Genomic DNA, 21,508 nt, shown 5'->3' on the forward strand with positions numbered 1-21,508 from the left:
ATCATTAGAATTCTCATTGTGAGAATCATCAATTAAGGGTGACAAATCATCATTTTGATTATCATAAGCATTATCACAAATTAAATCATTGTTAGACTTAGTTCTAGGTACTAAATCAAATAGAAAAGAGTAATCAACTTCTTTAGATTTTTGAATTTCAAAACAATTTTGTTCTTCAAGAAATGTCGCATTTCTTGAAACATAGAGTTTATTGTTTTGTATATCATAACACCTATAACCTTCTTTTTTTCACTATAGCCAATAAAAGCACATTCAAGAGCTTTTGGTGATAATTTATCTTGGCCTTGAAAAAGAACACAGCACTTACAACCAAAAATTCTTAATCTCTTAAAATCCAGATATATTTTGAACAATTTTTTGAAAGAAAAAATATTTTTTAATGAGGAAGGCATTCGATTTATGAGATAAGTTGTTGTAAGAATAGCTTCCGCCCAAAAATTCTTTGGAACACCTTTTGAAACAAGAAGAGTCGTTGTTTCAATGAGATGCCTATGCTTCCTCTCAACAAGACCATTTTGTTGAAGAGTTTTTGGACAAGACCTTTGATGTATAATTCCATTGAGTTTAAGATAGTTTTGAAATTCTTTTGACATGTATTCTCCTCCGGAATCGGATCTAAAAATAGCTATGTTGCTTTGAAATTGATTTTGAATAAGAACATTAAATTTTTTAAATTATAGAAGACATCGGATTCGTTTTTAATAAAATACACCCATATGTATCTAGTAAAGACATTGATGCAGAACAGGATGGACCCAGGTCCATACAGCCTGACCCAGGCGGTGGACTGGATTTGCACCATGGGATCGGTGATCGGATCCAAGTGGTGGATACAATCCGGATCACTGAACCGAGGTGCGGAGAAGAGGTCGTTTCATACCTACTCCAGACGAGCACAAAGGGCACGAGCGGGGACACCCCAAATCCAATGGCAATCAGAGTTCATCTCGAGTCCAAGGACTGGACCCGAGACCCAGATCCACTCACGGTCTATTAATACCCTGTTTAGGGTTGCGTGAAGGTGGAGATTGATTCTGTTTTTTACTCTAATAGTCCTTTCTCAGTCAGTTTTGGTTGCAAGTCTTTACTTTTTTGTTTCTTTATCTTTAATCTTTTTTTTGTCACGTTCAGCCTACAACAGCTTTTTCGGGGGATATCTGCATTTATGTACCCTTATTATGTTGCAGCAACTTTACTTTCATTCCCTTTCTTTATTTTTTTATTCCTTTCATTCCGGCAGTTGTTCATTGTTTTAGTTTAATCGTTTCAATTTGCTCGCTTCCTTTTTCTTTATTCATTGTAGCTTTTATCAGTCCCATAATAAACCATTGATCGGATCGATTGATCTGATCCCCTTCTTTCAACATTTCTTGAGTTCTTTGTGGTTGCACGACTGAACGTGTATTGGAAGACCAACAACACGTCGCCACCCATTGACGTGGAAGCTATGAAGCTCTCGCTGCATCAAAGTGGTATCAGATCCCAGGGTTTTCCTCCTTCGACAGCGACATGGGTCAAGAGACGAGGAGCGATCCGGCGATTGGAAAGGAATGGGAGGCGATCGGCAACGAAGATCAAATGGCGCAGCTGATGGCCATGATGACCAAAGTTCAAGAGGGTATGACGGGCGTAAGGACATCACCGGTTTGTCGAAGCGTATGGACGGGGTCGAAAAGTGGATGGGTGGCCTTGAATCCAAAGTAGACGCGCATGCGGTGCTATTGAATCAGTTAGGCACGCACGCAAACAACCCCAATGATATTGTCGTCGTCGATCCAGCCTCGTTGACACCCCAGCTCGCGGCGCGACGGGAAGACGTTGGAGAGACTTTGCACAGGGATGCAGGTCGCGACAGTTTTCATCCAGTACACCCTCTCCAACTTGACCCTATTACAACGGTGGGTTGCCCAGTTTTGGGTTCCCTCCCACCGAACCATCAAGGTGCGAATGCACCCCAACCGTGGCAGCGAGTCCCTGCGACTGCATCGTAGGCTGGGCCTGAGCTGCAGGACCACAGCGTTACGCTGGGTCCTGTCCCAGGCCTGGGCTCGTGGCCTCATGCTGGGGAGCTCGCGCCACAAGGTGGGTCGGACCTGCAGGGTCTCGACGTCCCGCTGGGCACTACTGGGGACCAGGTTCCTTTATCTGACCTGGGAAGGTTGTGACCTTCCCCCTTGAGCACGCGTGTGGGAGTCGTAAGGCGGCAAACCCACGAGCGGGAGTAGGGGGGGCGTGTGGACAGGTCTGGATCCGAGAGGGTCTAGACCCAAGTTCATGAACTTGGGGCCCGGGTTCAGGTCTCGTGGACCATCCTTTGGGTCCCCAGGAGCGGGTCCGAGTTCTGAACCTACTTACCCAACCTACCCAGTTGGGTTTGGTTCGCAGTTCGCCCCGAACCAGACCCAACCCGTTAGTTTTGACCCACAAAATGGATCTCATACCGACCCAAACCCATATCGGACCCGGATGGAGCTCCAGTTTGAATTTGAGGCGGGTCAAAACCAGACCCATAATCATATGGATCGTGGATCGAGTTCAAACCAAGCCTTTTATCCCCGCAACTCGATCATCGATCCAACCTATCCAAATTTGGGTCCGACGAGTAGTTTAGGAATAGACCCGATCCAGATCCAATCGAGTGATTCATCCCAACACTACACTACCCAAAACCAGTACCCTTACCCGACCCAGGTCTTTAACACAACCCCGATCCAAAACCCAATACCAAACCCAATCCACTGCCCCTGGCCCAATCTGACCCTTAATCCAGATCCATATTACCTCGTTCCTACCCACCTAGAGCCTGAGACCCAACATACCCATCCACCTTACTTTGGACCTCCTGTCATCTTGGTGCCCCAACGTCGGCCGCAGATGGCTCCCACCCACAAGCAAGCCAGACCGAGGCAGATTCAGCAAGGACCGGCGCGACCTGAGCGCCGACCACCCGTCGGAGTACATCAGCACCAGCCGCCAAGCGAGCAGGACTGCAACAATGAAGCAGTGTGGGACGATGATACTTTCTAAAACGAGTACCCCGCAGGCATGGTGGAAGCCCGTCAGCAGAGAGCACCATAGCACCCCTCCACGTACGGGGTGAAGCTGGAGCTTCCAGAGTTCGCAGGTTGGTTCGATGCGGAGCAGTTCTTCTTTGACTACCACTCGTGTCTCTCTAGCCTCCACTCGGTTGAGAGGACTAGCACAGACATGGTGGGTTGGGAGCATAGGTCGAGGGAGCGACAGGGACTAGAGTGCGTACCGACTTGGGAGGAGATGCAGCGGTTGATGCAGTCTAAGTTTGTGTCATCAGATCACGCTGAGAGGGCCTACAAGGAGTACTTGACCATGCATCAAGGCACCAGTACTCTAGCGAAGTACATTGCTGAGTTCTATCGTCTTTCCCTACGAATACAGATCGAGGAGACCGCCCGCCAACAGGTCACGAGGTATATTTCTGGTCTCTGTCCTGCTATTTCTGACGACTTCAGTTGTATCACAGTTGAGCTATGTCACACGGACTCGGCTCCAAGGTCGACACACCCGCGTCGACACGCACCGACACGAGTACGGCTTGGACTCGGTCAACCCGACCCTGGGTGCGATCAATGCACCCAGGGTCATTTTGGTCCATTTTTTGGATTTTTTTATTTTTCTGGGCTACAGAATTTATAAAAAAAAAATTGGGGGGGGGGACTGTGTTGTGCACAGTCTTTGCACTTTTTTTTAATATATATATATAGCCGAGTCCCCGTGTCCAAAAAATTTAAAATTGCGCTGCACCCGCACCCATGTGACATAGCAGTCGAGTCATTAGATCAGGCAAGCAGTTATGTCATGAATGTGGAGGAAAAATTGAAAAGGAGGCAGGAACATAAGACATCCCGTAATAATCAGTCCAGTCAACCCAAGTCGAGTTTCCCAACCAGGGAAAGAAGACTCAAAGTCCACCCCTAGAGTCGACCCTAGCAAACCCGATCAGTCCGGACCTGCGTATCACACCAGATCCAAAGCTAAGCCCAGTGAGTATCGTTCATTGTTTTAGGTGTCAAGAACTAGGTCATATTGCGTCTAAGTGTCCCACCGTGAGTAAGAACACCCATCCGGCGGAGGGCATTGTTGCGTCAGCGTCCGATAGTGTGAGCGAGGGTGAGTCGCTTGTTGAGGGAGATGACGAGATTAAAGGCGTTGAGTTCTACGGCAGCATAAAAAATTTGTTAACCATCTGTCATGTTTTGACTACATCCCGAGAACCGGCCCCGATAAAATGGTTGCGAAATAATATTTTTAAAACACGGTGCAACTGTGAGGGGCGTGCGTGTGATGTTATCATTGATACCGGGGCGTGCGAGAATATGGTGTCCCAGAGTGTCGTATCCACCTTGAACCTAAAAACGAAAAAATGGTCCCAACCTTATAAGATGACATGGTTCAAGAAAGAAAATGAGGTACCTATTACCCTGCGTTGTCTAATTCGGTTTTCCATGGGAGAGCATTACCACGATGAAGTGTGGTGTGATGTGACCCCTATGAGTGCTTGTCGCATCCTGTTGGGATGTCCTTGGCAGTTTGACCGTAAAACCATCCATGATGGCCGTAGGAACACATACACATTTATCTTTAAGGGTCATAAGATAGTTTTTCTTCCCACCAAGGAGACTGGGTTTCCCCGGCTCGCGGGCCTATTTTAACAATCTTTCTCGTTTGATGTTGTCGAGCACATGCGTGACATACATAGAAAAGCCCGCGCCAAACTCATTGAGAACCGCGAAGCTTATGACGCCTTTGTAGACCAAGGTCGTCGTGATGTCCAGTTTCAAGTCGGCCAACTAGTATGGGTTTACCTGCGTCCTGGGTGTTTCCCAGTATGTACTTATAGTAAACTGAGTCCTAAAGAATATGGTCCTTTCAAGATCCTTCAGCGCTTAGGTTTGAATGCCTACCTCCTTGAACTGCCTGAAGATTGGCGCATTTCGCCAATCTTCAATGTCTCTGATCTATATGCTTACTGTGGAGACAACAAGTCGTCAGAGCCGACTTCTTCCCAAACAGGGGAGAATGATGCAGAGCAAGATGGACCCAGATCCATACAGCATGACCCAGGCGGTGGACTAGATTTGCACCATGGGATCGGTGATCGGATCCAAGTGGTGGATCCGATCCAGATCACTGAACCAAGGCGCGGAGAAGAGGTCATTTCGTACCTACTCCAGACAAGCACAAAGGGCACAAGCAGGGACACCCCAAATCCAATGGCAATCAGAGTTCATCTCGGGTCCAAGGACTGGACCCGAGACCCAGATCCAGTCACGGTCTATTAATACCTTGTTTAGGGTTGCATGAAGGAGGAGGAGATTGATTCTTTTTTTTACTCTGATAGTCCTTTCTCTGTCAGTTTTGGTTGCAACAGTTTTTACTTTTCTGTTTCTTTATCTTTAATCTTTATTTTCTGTCACGTTCAGCCTACAACAGCTTTTTTTGGGGATATATGCATTTATGTACCCTTATTTTGCTGCAACAGCTTTAGTTTCATTCCCTTTCTTTATTTTTTTATTCCTTTCGTTCCAGCAGTTGTTCATTGTTTTAGTTTAATCGTTTCAATTTGCTCGCTTCCTTTTTCTTTATTCACTGTAGCTTTTATCAATCCCATAATAAACCATTGATCGAATCGATTGATTTGATCCCCTTCTTTAAACATTTCTTGAGTTCTTTGTGGTTGCACGACTGAACGTGTATTGGAAGACCAGCAACACGTCGGCACCCATTGACGTGAAAGCTCCAAAGCTCTCGCTGCATCAGTCATCAATGAAGACAACATAATATGAATAACCTCCTTTGAATATGACGGGTGCCGGTCCCCATACATCGGAACGCACTACTTCAAATGATCTTTTGGAAACGAAATTACTATGTGAATATGAAAGCGAATGCATTTTCCCAAGGATACAATCATTGCAAGTAAATATTTTTTCATTACAAAATTTTTCCAAGAATGGAATGAGATACAACTACAAAATACTAGGATGACCAAGCCTCTTATGCCAAGTCTCAATATCTTTATATTGAACATGATTACAAAAAGATTTGGATGGCAAAGACAAAAAATCCATATAATATAGGTCACCTCTTCTATGGCCTTGCCCAATCCGCTTCTCGAATCAGAGATCCTGCATATAGCAATGGATTGGTGAAAAAGAGACACTACATCCAAAATCGATGATTTGAGAAACCGAAAAAATATTTAAGTTGAGTTTTGGAATAATTCTTATTTTTGAAACATAAAACTCCTTGTTTTGACCATAAACTTTTTGAAGGTTTCCTATTTCTTCAAGATGTTCCATCGGTGGTGGAAACAAAAGATTTGAAAGTATTAAGACTTGGTTTTGATAAAAGAGATGCATTTTAAGTCATATGAAGGCACCCGAGTCAAGAATCCAAGAGGACCTGAAATTGATGAAATTGCAACGTCGGAAGTGGAAGGTATGGAGGAATTGATTTTCATGAATTGTTGGAGAGTTTCGATAAGTTGTGCAATAGAGTCTTTTATATCTCCATCTTTCTTTGGTTCTTCATTTGAATTGCTTAGAGTCTCTCCAACGGAAGCCACATTTCTTTTTAGCTTGTGACAATTCGATCGAACATGACCCGGTTCATTGCAATGGTGACAAATAATTTTTCTACCACCACCATTGTTATTTTTTCAAAAGTGAGGTAGTTTATAAGTCCTCACATTGTTTTCCGGTCTTGAGACCGCATGTACTTCATCATCCTTTTTTAAGGCCAAGCGAGTTTCTTCTTGGCATAAATCGGCTAATATTTCACTAGGAGAGGTAGAAGCCCTACGAAGAAGGGACCCTCTTAATGGTTCAAATTCGGGACAAAGGCCATGAATAAATTGAAAGAATCTCTCTCTTTTCATTTGCTCTTGCCTCATGGCAATAGCACTTCCTTACCATTGAGGTTCGAGAAGGGCAATTTCATCCCATAATGAGGATAGAGCATTATAGTAGTCTCTAATACTCATATCCCCTTGCTTGGTTTCTGTCGTTTTTTCTTGCAAAAAAAAATGTCTAGCAAGGTCTCGTTGGGTGTACATACCTTTCATGAAAAAACAAGCTTCGTTTGCTTTCTTGAATTTTGCATGATTGGCGCATATTTTGAGCTCCACATTGTTCATGAACCATGTCAATATCTTGGCATTCTCACTCTCCCAATCTCACATTTTAGATTGGTATTCTTGAATAGCTTTGGCCTTCTCTTCTTCATTCAAGGCCTTCTCTGCATTTCCCTCCTTTGTAAGCTTTAGTTGTGGTTCCAAAATGGTTCCACACACATAACCCCAAAGTTTTTTACCTTTGAGATTATTTTTCATGACGGCCGCCCACATCCTATAATTTGTTCCATTCAACTTGAATGAAAGATCAATCTTTGAGTCCTTGTCGGCCATTGCGGAGAAGAATGATGAAGAGCAACAAAAAGGAGTGATAAAAAATACTTCACGCTTGCGGAAGTGTATTCCAATAGTGCTTTCACAACCAAGGCTATGATACCATGTCACGAAATACAAAAGAGAGATTAATGTGCACAAGCACATAAGCAAAGAGCCACTAATGGTCAAAGATACAACAAGCCACAAAGTGGCAACAAACACAAAGTGAGAGAGAGAGCTAAAAAATATAGAGCATATATTGAGAATAGCTTCAAAGAAGCTTTAAAAATACATGGGGCTATGCCCATTTATTTATACACAAAATGGAACCCAAGGAGGGGCTCCCATAGAGTCGTTGGAGGGGTCCAACGACTTTATGGTGGGACCCCTCAAATGATAAGGTAAAAAAAGGAAAAAGTAAAGAAAGAAAAAATAAAGAAAAGCATATTCAAAAGGAATATGTGTGTTACAAGGAAATGACTATTTTACCCCTAGTGGGTATTACAATATATATATATATAGGTAGACACGTAGACACGTAGACATATATATTGAATATATATATATGTATATGTCACTATATATATATATATAGGAAGTACAATACAATTTAACAGGCGGCACACTTTTAGTCACAGTCAAATACTAAGCATTAAATTTCAAAACCACAGCATTATGGCATAAACCACGTGGATGAAAGAAACATAATCCTCCAACAAATTGATAGCATACAGTACCCTTGGCGATAGTTGAACACTAGGAACTAGTCTTTGAAACCATGACAAACTATACACAGATGATGAAATGGAAATCGACATAGCCAAAAAAAAAGTAATAAACAAAAGAGTGTACCTTCAACCAGCAGCATTTTACTTCCATCTTTATTGTTTATCAACATATCCACTTTAACATGTGTAGCCCCATTGCGTACCTAAGAAATCAATAAACTAGGGGAATAAAAGGTGGCAACATGCGAGCAATAAAGAAACAGTTTCAGAAGACTGTATGGAGTAAGTACCTCATCAAGAGCATTGTCCAAAAGCTCGGCAAAAGCTGTGTAAGCAATATGTAGATGAGAAGAATTGTTTATACCAGTGGCAAAAACTTTGTAACTATTTTTGCACGATAAGCTACCAACAATTGATTCAAAATACTCAAGACTTACCTCCCAAAGCCCATTTATGACTAGTGGCGTTTGAATGTAGAAACTTTGGGTGGACCCTTACATGATCCATGCCAACTACAACAAAAAATATAAAAAACTAAGATAAGACATGGATAAGCTTGCTAAAAAAAAATCCCTCCATATCAGAGGCTTAACACAAACAAGATCAACAGAGTATGCAAGGAATCTCATTTCTATATGCACAGGAAGAACAAGTGTGTTTAACCAGTAGCACACATATGATAAAAGCAAATTAATTTGGTTAACATTAGTTACAGTTTTGTCCACAGGAAACCGTGTACGGCAAAGGACGAAGTGTGGCAATAGAGTCTCCTATGTGGTAAGTCGCATGAACAAATAACCAAATAATTAGGAAACAACAAACTTGAGAAAAAATAGGAAATAACCATAGATGTTTAAAGAGTCGAATTTCTAATATTGTAAACAACACATGAATAAGACTTTGAATAGCAGAAAAAGAAACAGGTAGAGATTGGTGGTTGGAAGCAGCAGCCTGAAGGTCAGAGACAGAATCTTATTTAAGGGATCTCTCCTTGTTTACTAAGTTAATAATGGAGCTTCACAGTGAATAATATAAACAATGAAGCAGGCAAGAAGAATAAACAACATAAGGGATGCATATATGCGCGAATTCGCCAATTGCCACACTCCTACCTTGTGCATATATTCAGAGTGGTTTAATCTCTGTAAATTCTGAACACCGTTCTTACTTTTGGAATAATACAAGTAAACCAACCAACAAGATATCCCCCGTCCTTTCGATTATCCAAATCCAACTGCTGTTTTTTTTTTCCTTACCATCACTTTTAAAAGAAAACCAATAAGATCGTTTTCCTTCTTTCTTACCATCACTATCATTGTGTTTATCCAAATCAAACAGCTTTTTTTTCCTTCTTGCCATCAATTTTAAAGCAAGCGCCATTGCAGACGATTGAAAGCAACAGAAACCCTCGAAACCCAAACAGAAACCAAATCATAACAACATGGAAAAGATAAACGATATTACCAATCCAAACATCCAATACAAAGACAGAAAAGAGGGATCACAAAAAGCCAGTCACCGACTCACCCGAAGACGGACCGCTCTGCACCATCGAGCCCCCCTCATAATCGCCGGACTTCCAGAACTGCCGGAAGGGCGCCGGCTTCGCCGCAAGAACCCGCGATATCGGCACAGCCGCAACCACGGGGCCGCTCATCTCCGCGGCCGAAGGGCTCGAACCCGCGCCCACCTGCGGCAGAGGATCCAAGAACCCTGTGGGGAGGACGACGTCGGGCTTCATCCTCTTCCGGGCACCGGAGCCATCGGGAAACAGAGATCGCTTGCCGTCGGCGAAACCGTCGCCATCGTCGCTGTCGCTGCTGGTATCAAGATCTATGAAGGAGACGCCGTCGGGGCGCCGGAGATACGCCGAAAAGTCGTCGGAGACCGGGAGTTCTTGCTTCAAAGCCAGAGTCATGGCGGCGAGAGGCTCCGGGAGTTCTTGCTTCAAAGCCAGAGTCATGGCGGAAAGAGGCTCTGGGAGTTCTTGCTTCAAAGCCAGAGTCATGGCGGAGAGAGAGAGAGAGAGAGAGAGAGAGAGAGGAGAGGTTGCCGTACGCTGAAGCGATTGAAGGCCTTCTGGTCGGTGCTTCGGTTCTGGGGAATTTGGCGCAGTAAAATTAATGTCTTCTCCCTCGCCTACACTTTCACCGCCTGATATGGTGGGGCCTTCTTCGTGTGTCACATGGACACGTCAAAAAGACGCGATATATATATAAAGACACGTATAATTTTCTCACAGAGGATCTACATAAGAGCGAACGGATCAGATTTTATCTGCTCCCAAATAGGTTCGGTTTTTGGACACGTGTTTTACCGTATAAGACTGGGTTCATATTTGAAGTTTAAGGCCTGTTTGGAATCTAGGAACTGGGACAGGAGTTAATGCATTGGACAAAAAAGTTGGTCAAACTTCCACCTGGTGGCTGTTTGGAATCTGATAGCTGGGATGGGAGTTAATGCATTTGAGTTGAGATGAGAAGTGGCGTTCTATTTACACTAAAGCATGGAATTGACAGCTACCACCTTTAGGATTTGGTTTCTACGGTAGGATCACAGGTTTGTGTTTGAGTTCTATTTAAAATAGATCTTGACCAAGGAATTCAAGTTATATTAGGATTTTGACTTCTTTTCTTGGATTAGGACGTGTGCATTGTAAAGAAAATTGGGTATTGTGGGCAGGGTTTGTGTTAAGGTTTTAGACCGAAATACAATCAACTTGTAAAAAGGTTAGGTTTGAGCACCTCATAGACTATTGGATTGAGCTAGCTAATTAATTGCTTTAATAATATGAAAACTAAAGATGAATTAGGCAAATACATGGTAATTTGGTAACTAATGCCGTATACTAAATAGTTGGGTTATGATATTGACCGATTTGGTATAGATCCAAAACTCATTCAAATGAGCTACTTGCCGGCGAGGCCCATTCTAAGGGGAGTCCTTCCTTCCTTAATTTTGGACTTAGCTAAATATAGAGGACTCTATTTTTAGCCTTGGATATTTTTTGAAAACTTATTTTTGGCTAGGTCTATTTTTGGTGAACCTCAAAGAGAGCACCATATTTACGGAGGACTTAAAAATGAAAAAAAAATGATAATAGAGAATGAGCATTGGTGGTACCCACTCCAGGGGCGTCCTCCCCTAATTTTGAAACTTTTTAAGAGGGCGTGCAAGCTGGTTTATGATAGATCTAAGAATTTAGCAAGGAAAACTAAGGACTGGTCTATTTTTGGTGGGTCCAAAAATAGCTTAGTCAAATAAGGTTTAACTAGAATTAGCTTTAACCGAATTAGGTTTCATCTTGGTTTATGTTTGAATTTAAAGTTGATTTGGAATTGTATAAGGCTTTATGAAGCTCTTTTTTTTTTTAAAAAAAAGCCACTTGGGGTTAGGCAGACCCCCCGCCGAACATACCATTGGGTTTTAAACTTGCAACGACCCAATACATGGTGACGTGCATTGACAACTCCTACCAAACAAGCGGAGCCCCCCCCCCGAAGTCCCTCTTAGCCTATATATAGGCCTTGTATTTCATTTTTGCAAATCATCAAGAAAATTGAATTGAAATCTTCTATCTAATTCTTTCTTTAAATCTCATGTTTCTCTCTCTAAAGACATCTCTTTTTGTTGGGCTCTCTCTGCCGTTTTCACTCTATCACGTTGGTGAACAAGACCTCTAGTAGGTCGAGCCCACTAAGTTGGAGCTTAGGTTGCAGCTCAAGGTTCAAGAATTCCAAACTCATGCTAACATGAGTCCCCGATAGTTCGCACCTACCCAAGCTGAAACCTGGTGGATCTGACCTCAAACAGCCTAGTTCAACCCCTATAGAAGACCCCCTAGCCCAAGTAAGTCAGCCTAGCCATTTTCATAGCCCAAACCTATGTGTGAACCTACTTGAACCCAATTCAGCTCAACTTGAATTATGTAGAACTCCAAAAACCAATCAGATTTCTAAAATTCACCGAATTTGAGTTTCCAATTTGGACTCAATGTTCCTCAGGGTGTCCTTACCCACTGAGTTTCACGGTTTATTATGCTCTCTGTACGGAGAACTCAGTTTTATGAGTCAAACATGTTTGTCCCAAAACTCAGTATGTCATTGTGTTGTCCTATCGAGTCTAACCACTTTCAAAATCTATCTTTACTAGAAGTAGGACTAAAGGGCGTGATCCAATTACTAGGATTGTATAACATGTAATTCAACATAAATATCGAGAGGTAGTCGCAAGGATACGCATGTGAACACCAAAACAAGCTTGAATGGCCTAAATGGCATGAACTAAGGACTAGGACCTGATATCATTTAGAAAGGTGTACGGTAAGAAAATTTTCACCGTACACGACAGTAATTTCAACTAATATAACTTGAAATATGAAACAATGTTCAAACCTACCAAAAATCTGATAGAAGTGGCTTAGAGCAAGCGTAGAAATGCACCTAGGTCATGGCCGACATGTCCTTACGTTTGGTACAGTTATAACCAAGAGTGTGTCGTGTATAACCCATCAAAGTGAAGAAACATGAAAAAATCTAGAGAAAGCACTTTTCTAAAGAGAGAGAATAAAGAAACTATAGAGGGAGAGAGAGAGAGAGTGGCATTTTTTCTAAAGGGCGGGTCTCTTCTATTTATAGGCCAAGTTGTGGATCTTGGATTTGGTTAGGGGCTGGATTTGATCTAGATCCAAATCCAAACTTAAGAAAGAAGTAACAAAATGACATGTATGTTCCTATGGGGCTCACTCGATATTTTCATGGGATATTTATGTGGAACCCACAAGATATTTTTTTGAGATATTTATGTGGGCCCATGAGATATTTATGTGGAACCCACATATTTTTAGAGTTTTGCCGATATTTTTGTGAAAAAAAATGAGTACGCCACTCTCTTCGTCTTGATGAGACAAAGCAGATTTCCTCTATGAAATTCTCTTATTTTGCCAAATGAGCATGATATGATTCTCTAAATGTTTTGAGCGTATATCCTATTTTATGAAATCCCTTTATTTCACGCTTTAGGTCAATACGATGAAATTACATAAAAATACCTTGTATTTTTATTTAGAAGTTTACTGAATTTTTTTTATCTTATAGAAACTCTCTAAGGGGGCACGCAAGCTGGTTTATGATGCGTCTAAGAATGTAGCAAAGGATGACCAATGACTGGTTTACTTCTGGTCGATCAAAAAATAGACTAGTCAAATAAGCTTTAACTAGAATTAGTTTAGTCAATTTAGGTTTTATCTAGATTTAGGTTTGAATGTAAAGTTGTTTTGGAATTGTGTAAGGCTTTATGAAGCCCCTCTTGGCTGATATACAAGCCTTGTATTTCACTTTTGCAAATCATCAATAAAATTGAACTGAAATCCTCTCACTCTATCACATTGGTGAACAAGACCTCTAGTAGGCCGAGTGTACTAAGCTGGAGCTTAGGTTGCAGCTTAAGGTCCAAGCATTTCAAGCTCGTGCCAACCCGACTCCCCAATAGTCTGCACCAACCCAAGCCAAAACTCGATAGATCTTACCATAACTAGCCCAATCCATCTTCTATAGAAGCCCTCCCCACCTAACCCAAGTAAGTCAGCCTAGCAGTTTGACCTACATGTGAACCTACTTGATCAGTCCAACTTGAATTTTATAGAACCGTAAAAACCCATCTGATTTCTAAAATCCACTTGCCCTAACCGTTAAGAATTTGAGTCTACAATTTGGACCCAGTTTTCTTCAGGGTGTGCTTATCCAACCCACCAAGTTTCATGATTTATTGATCTCTCCATATGAAGAACTCAATTTTACAAGTTAGACTTGTCTGTCCTAAAACCCAGTATGTCTCTGTCATGTCCTATTTAGTTCATCCACTTCTAAAAATCATATCTCTCAGTTTTCTTGTTGTATAACTCTTAAGTTTTAATTAGACATAGTTTAAAGTGTCTAGATTCATTCCTTCAAATTTGGGATTTTTCTGTGGCACCATTTGAGAGTTCTAATTTTCTTTCATAACCTATATAAATTGATGCCCGATCTACCCGAGTTAACGCATTTGACTTGTCCTAACATAACCAAGCCCATCCCCTCCCCAAATTTTGTAGCCTAGGCCTAGGCATGCATCACATTAATTGTATGAAAACTAAAAATATAATTAATTGATGGGATTTTCATTTTAGAGTGTGTTTGATAGTGTTGACAAAATATCCATAGAGATATTGTGTCACTACAAGGATGAAAGTCAATAGCGGCAATATATCTTGTTGTTATTGCCATGTTTCTCACAACTATAGGCCTATAACAACAAGAATTCTCATCGATAAGTTTCCCAAAAAAATGGCCTTTGTTGAGTAATAATGATGACATTTATAGCTCATCGTTAAAGGATGAACCAACACCAACAATGAATCTCGCCAGAACTGAGAACACCAATAACAGTGTGGCAATCTTTAACGATGAGGTTATTTTAACGATGAGATCCTTATATTGTCGTTATATGCTATAATGAGGAGAATTGACTCACCATTATAGGCTATAATGGTGAGTCAGGGATCTCATCGTTATAGGCTAAAAACCTGGAAAAAAAATTAACAGATGTCACCCTATTTGTTCTAGGCCCATTTGTGTATTTATTGTTTTGAGGGCAATAAAAATACCACTCAAAACCAGATAATACAAAAAAGTAATGAAGATTATTTCCTCATGAGAAAAAGCAATGAAGGCAAATAATAATTAGATAATTAATGAAGATTCTTTCCTCATGAGAAAAAGTAATGAAAGGTTGAGGTAGATGTTTATCAGATAATACAATAAACACTACAAGAGAACATGATTACAATCTCTTTTGTTGGAACAAGATGGCATGTAAATGTTTATGTGAGATAAACATTGTCACAACATATGGATAGAATGAATAAGAAAAACTTACCATGTTAGATGATAAGGCTTTTGAAATACCTCCTATAAATATATGCAAGCAATAAAAACTCAAAAAACCATAAGCTAGAAAAACCATTATTGGAAAGTGAACACAATCCAAGAGAATGATGCAAAGGCACATGAACTACATAGGAAATTTTTTTGATTCATACCCATGCAGAATATGTCAACCAGAAGTCAAAGACCAAGTAAAACAACATTTGCTCTATAAAATGTTTAGAGCAAAACAAATTTTATGAAACTGGTTCTTTTACATGTCAAAAGTTGATCTAGAGTTACTATCATATCATATATATGCATAACCATAACATAAACAAGACCTATGGAGTTAGTTTTATGTGTCCAAATAAAAGTTGTTGGCCATTCCAACTTACTAAGTGAATGCTATCTATGCTAACATCTCCACCTTCTACATCCTCAATGGCCACCATCAAGACATTTTTAGAAACATCACCAGAGCTCTTATTGTTGATGATTTCGTGCTCATTTAAATACTAAATATATATTGTTTTACCTCGCACCTGTGCTGACTCAGATGCAGAAGCATAATATGAAACCATTGAAATTGCCTGATTTAGGTCCATCTGCAATTGGTACACAATCCAACCTTAAGTATTATTATACCTTAAGTCCATCTATGATTTATCCAGAGCTCTAGTCTACATAAAAATAACAAATGTCTGAAAACCTGCTACATGGATAATATACCTCAAAAACATGAAATTGGCATTCTAAAGAGAAGCAATAGTTTCAACTTTATATACATCAATGAGAAAATATTCTAAGAGGAAAACAATGACAAAATGAAGTGAACTGCATGAATGTTCCATAAAGAAGATTTTTATTTAAAAAAACATGAGATGAATAGATGTTTGATCTTGTTTCTCTGAAGACATCATATAACTCCACACAGAATGCCTTGAAAACATAAAAATAAAAAATCGATACGCAAACCCTAAAATAATGGTTCCATTATCAATCCAGAGAAAAGCACAAACATAAGCAAATATCGCATACTCGCTCTCTCTTTTACCTCGGGAGGACTTCAAAGAAAAGGAATAAGAGGGAAGAATAAAGAAGAAGGGGGAAGGACGAAGAAGAAGGGAAAAGAAAATGGTGAATAACGAAGGAGGGGGAAGAGTGCAGGACATCATCACGCCTCACCACTGGCACCAGTGACCCCAACGCTACCTCACCCCTATCGACATTACCCCTTGTCGCCGACCTCACACCCTTGCCGAAGAAGAAGGGGAAGCAAAACAACAAGAGAGAGAGAGAGAATATATATATATATAAAGGGTATGTCAGGTTTTTTTTGTAGACATCACTCTATAACGATGACATTCATGTTATTGTTATAGAGTAAAACCCTACAACAGTGAGATCTGACTCTCACTGTTATCAATGTATAAAGGCGAGATTCTCTGGCCGTTAGATATTGTCGTTAAAGATCAATAACAACAACATAATTATCACTGTTATAGAGTAAAACCTATAACGACAAGAACCAAATATCATCTTCATTGATCTATAACACCGAAATCTTCTGATTGTTAAATATAGTTGAAAAAATTTGCAATGAAAAAATATTTACTTGCAATGATTATATCCTTGGGAAAATGCATTCGCTTCCGTATTCACATAGTAATTTCGTTTTCAAAAGACCATTTGAAGTAGTGTGTTCCGATGTATGGGGACCGGGACCCATCATATTCAAAGGAGGTTACTCATATTATGTTGTCTTCATCGATGACTTTACTAGATACATATGAGTATATTTTATTAAAAACAAATCCGATGTTTTTTTTTAATTTTAAAGAATTTCATGTTCTTATTCAAAATCAATTTTAAAGCAACATAGCTATTTTTAGATCTGATTCCGAAAGAGAATACATGTCAAAAGAATTTCAAAACTATCTTAAACTAAATGGAATTATACATCAAAGGTCTTGTCCAAAAAACTCTTCAATAAAATGGTCTTGTCGAGAGGAAGCATAGGCATTTCATTAAAACAATGACTCTTCTTGTTTCAAAAGGTGTTCCAAAGTTTTTTTGGGCGAAAGCTATTCTTACTGCAACTTATCTCACAAATTGAATGCCTTCCTCCTCATTAAAAAATATTTTCTCTTTCAAAAAATTGTTCAAAATATCTCCGAATTTAAAAGATTAAGAAATTTTTTTGTGGGTGCTTTGTTCTTTTTCAAGGACAAGATACATTATCACCAAAAGCTCTTGAATGTATTTTTATTGGCTATGGTGAAAATAAAAAATGTTATAGGTGTTATGGTATACAAAATAATATAGTCTTTAAAGTGTTTTAACGACAATATCTAACAACTAGAGAATCTCGATGTTATACATGTCTTTAACAAAGAGATATATGTAGGGGCAAGGAATTTCAGGGGATATCCAGCTCGCCATTATTGATGAATTTAATGACGGTGAGACTCATGACATAGTAGAGTAATAGCGGCGAGATTCACAGCTCATCATTATTGATGAAGCTAATAGCAGGGACAAAATTCTCTCCGTTATTGCTTGATCAATAGCGGCGATATTTTTTCTCTCTAGAAATGAGTCGCCGCTATTGACCCTCATCCTTGTAGATCCTTGTAGTGTGTCTCTATTTAGTGTGAGTCCCACATGTCCTATCAAACACATAGTTAGCAAAACTCTTTTTAAAACATGTTCATTTTCAATAAAACTTTGAAAATGGAAAAAAAAACAATTTAAGCTCTAATTTTTTCAAAAAACTGGCAAAAAATTTGTTTTTTTGATACAAGTGTTTAGAACACAAAAAGTTATATTTAAACAAATTAAAAAGAACCCAATTATGGATCCAATTGGAATGGATATTGGGTTCAAATAATAATGAATTTTGAATCTAAATCTCATTGTTCCTATGTCCTAACTTATTTTTAGTATAAAAATCTCATATATATATGTCCATTTTTTACCCCATTGTATAAAATTAAAACCGAATTAAACTTGTACATATTTTTTGCCATTTTTTTTGTGACGCGTTCTTTTGTGTTGTTTTTCCCTATTGTCTTTTTTAATGTGGGACCTTTCAAATAGCATATTTAATATTTAACAACTTTTTTTTGTTTCATGTATCGCTAACTATGATCAAGCACAGAGGAACTTCTCTCCATTTTGAGACAAGTTTTGGAGAAATTATCTCCAAAACCGAGAGGAAAAGTCACAACTCTAGGGTGTGACTTTTTCTCCATAAGCCATTGTCTTCAAAGAAGTTCTGTTGAAACCTTTTTTTCATGTCAAACATGCCCTTAGGGCTCGTTTGTTTCATGCAACTTACATGAGAAAGTGTTGGGCTGACATCCCCGATGTAATCCTTCCCCACCATGAATGAAACAAACATCCAATGATCATGGTGAGAAAGTGTCATGTTGGCACAAGTGAGCCTCATTTTTTTTCACTACCATAAATCCTTTCATACCTCCACCCCTATGAAAGCTTTCACATGAGAGGGTTGATCTGACAATTTTTTTTTTAAATCTGTTTATTCTCATGCAAAGTCTTTCTTTTACATGGGAACAAAACAAACAAGGCTTTAGTGTTTCTTGGCTTTTTCTCTCCTTGTTTTATCATCAAGGCGATGATGGTCATACAAACCGCAAAGCCTCTATCATCAAGTGACCATCATCATTCATCACCTTCATTTAATTTATTGCTTTTGATCTTATAAGAATTAATTTATTAAGTTAAATCAAATAACTTACAAATGAGTTTAGGTTGAGTTGAACTGATTCGCTGAACATTAACCCATTGAGTCTATGGGCCAGGTCATGGGCTGCCTTTCAAACTTGAGACTATTAAGAACAGAGTTGAAACCAGACCCATTAATAAATGGGTTAGACCATTTCTAAGTTGGGTCACACTCAAAATTCGATGAGCCAAGTTCCAAACAAGATCGGACTAGGCTAGGTTAGGCCAACTCATGCCCACCCTTAACCACAAGCAGTCAACCCAAGTTACTACATTGTTGAGCAATTCATGAGCCCATTATTGATTTGTTCCTAACATCACATGTATACTATGAGTTTGTTTAATTAGGCCTTTCAATAAACAATCATCCCCTAACTTCCTTTGAGCACTTATCGGTCAAGAGTCAAATCTTGCTATATCTTAAAGATGAAAGAGGGGCATTGGTGGAGCAAAATAAATGGTTGTAGAAACTTTTTAAAAATTACATGAAGGTTTTATAAAGTTTTATTGGGTCAAATGTTATTTTCAAATTATAGATATTGTGTCATACTTTCCCTAACATACAAGAGAGAGAGAGAGAGTTTAGGAAAATTTAGTAAATGAGGACGTTAGGGTGTCAATGGGTCCAGTATGGTTTGGACTCAGGTGAAACCAAACCCAGACCTGATTTGAGATGATGATATCCAGTTTGGACCCGAATATAATTGAAACCACCATAAGAGAAACCATACCTGGATCCTAAAAGGATTACATGAACCAGACGTAGACCAAATCCAGTAAAATAATATTTTTTATCTTTTTTATATTAAAAATTTGAAGATCTTAGTGGAAACTCGGGTTGGGCCTAGGTCTGGTATGAAATTTCACAAACCATACCTGGATCCATATATTAATCCAACTCTTTGGGTCTGACCTGGATTCTAATTGGACCTTCTAATTTATCACCAAACCCTAACACTATATATAGAGTTTGGTATAAGTAGGGTCCAGGTTAAACCTGACCCATTGGCACCCTTAGAAAGAGAGGAAGGTTATCTTATCAAATAAAGAGATACAGTCAGAGAGATTAGTTACCAAAAGTTAGGAGACGTCACCACGGTCTATAGGAAAGCCTTATAGTTACCAAAAGTTAGCAGTCTTATATATATATATATATATATATATATATATATAGAGAGAGAGAGAGAGAGAGAGAGAGAGAGAGAGAGAGACCTAACCATATTCATTTATCCAGTTCTTACCATTTTGTTCCGGATCAGACCCATATTAGGATATACACTATTGGATTGGATAGTCTTTGCTGGATCTGGTTTCAAACCGGATCAGAATTCCAACCGATTTGGATCCCTACATTCTAATTACGTTTACTTATTGGCCACCATAATGTATCAGAATAACTGATTGAAAATGTGCATGATGGTGAACAAACTTTGAGATTTATGTTTTATAATCTCCCTACCAATTGAGATCAACCCTAGAGCATAGTTCATTCATGACAGACCTGCTTTGAACTTCAGCCATGCCTTTGATTTCATAACATTGAAGGCCAATTTTACAAGCCTGCAAGGGCTCTGCACATCTTGCTAGACGGGTCAGCTTAAGGCATTCAAGTTAAAGGATGTCAAGAAGTTCGATACCCAAGGTGTGTGTCCTTTCGCCTTATGGCCGAAGCAGCAGGCACCCTAGTGAGCAAGGGGAGCGGCTGAGGGGTTTAGCATGGACCCATTACTCTCTCTCTCTCTCTCTCTCTCTCTCTCTCTCTCTATATATATATATATATATATATGAGAACTGAAATATGAGAACTAGACAACACTTTTTTTGTAAATCCAACCATGTGGATGTGCTTGACGTGGTGAATTTGTTAGGAATCAACCATGGATCATGTATTTTTGATGAAAAAATATGACTTGAATGCTTGAATATTTATGAAGATTATGAGTCATTGATTTTAAAACCTTAAAAAAATCACTTTTATGCATCAAAATGGGATGATTCAAGAGCAGGTTCTTATAAATCCAAGCATGTAGATCACATCCTTATGGTTAGATTCAATAAAAAAGGACAAAAAATCAATGAAAATAGTGGTTCACAATTAGTTCTCATATTTTCAGTTCTCACATTCTAGTGATTATATATACATATACCTATTTCAATCAGTTTATAACAGTTCGAGGGTGAGATTTGAATTCTGAATAGGCTGAGACAATCTACGTTATGATTCAATTCAGAAACACGTCAAACAGCCAACAAGACCTTCTCGCCTAAGCCTTTCATTTTCTTGAATAAAATTTAGTTTACTCTTTCTCAAAAAAAAAAAAGACAGTTTTCTAGATAATTATTCGAAGTTCTAAACTTCCAAGCAATAAAATTTAGTTTACTCTCTCTCTCTCTCTCTCTCTCTCTCTCTCTCTCTCTCTCCCACCGTGAGTGTAGACTCCATTGCTGGACGTGTGGACTCCATTGTTGAGGTGGTGCGCCGCTCCGCGAAGAAGAAGCGTCGCCTTGTTCGTTTGAAGCTCCAACAAGAGGTAAGGGGTGTTATGTTTGTGTGTGTGTACTAAGTGTCTTGTAAGTACGAGGGTGTTGCAACCCTTTTTATACGACTGCTACCCGCCCTGTTAGAGATTGAATAATCTTTTTGTGGCACCTACTTGGGAAAAACATGAACACGGGAA

The 21,508-nt window shown here is 39.6% G+C and overlaps 1 protein-coding gene across 1 annotated transcript in view; it reads right to left on the reverse strand.

Annotated features, from left to right (window-relative positions):
- The window catches only part of LOC149811395 (protein MICRORCHIDIA 4-like), a 39,262-nt gene extending 28,973 nt beyond the window's left edge, over window positions 1–10,289 (reverse strand). The window contains exons 1-4 of the mRNA XM_089992540.1: window positions 9,703–10,289; window positions 8,613–8,687; window positions 8,466–8,500; window positions 8,300–8,378 (exon numbers count right to left, since the gene is read on the reverse strand). Of these exons, the coding sequence (XP_089848666.1) occupies window positions 8,300–8,378; window positions 8,466–8,500; window positions 8,613–8,687; window positions 9,703–10,183 (670 nt within the window). The 5' untranslated portion in view covers window positions 10,184–10,289. The remainder of the gene's footprint in view (window positions 1–8,299; window positions 8,379–8,465; window positions 8,501–8,612; window positions 8,688–9,702) is intronic.
- Window positions 10,290–21,508: the final 11,219 nt, after the last annotated feature.

The sequence above is a fragment of the Nuphar pumila genome, chromosome 17 (assembly GCF_984573655.1).
Source record: "Nuphar pumila chromosome 17, dmNupPumi1.hap1.1, whole genome shotgun sequence".
NCBI classification, from domain to species: Eukaryota; Viridiplantae; Streptophyta; class Magnoliopsida; order Nymphaeales; family Nymphaeaceae; genus Nuphar; species Nuphar pumila.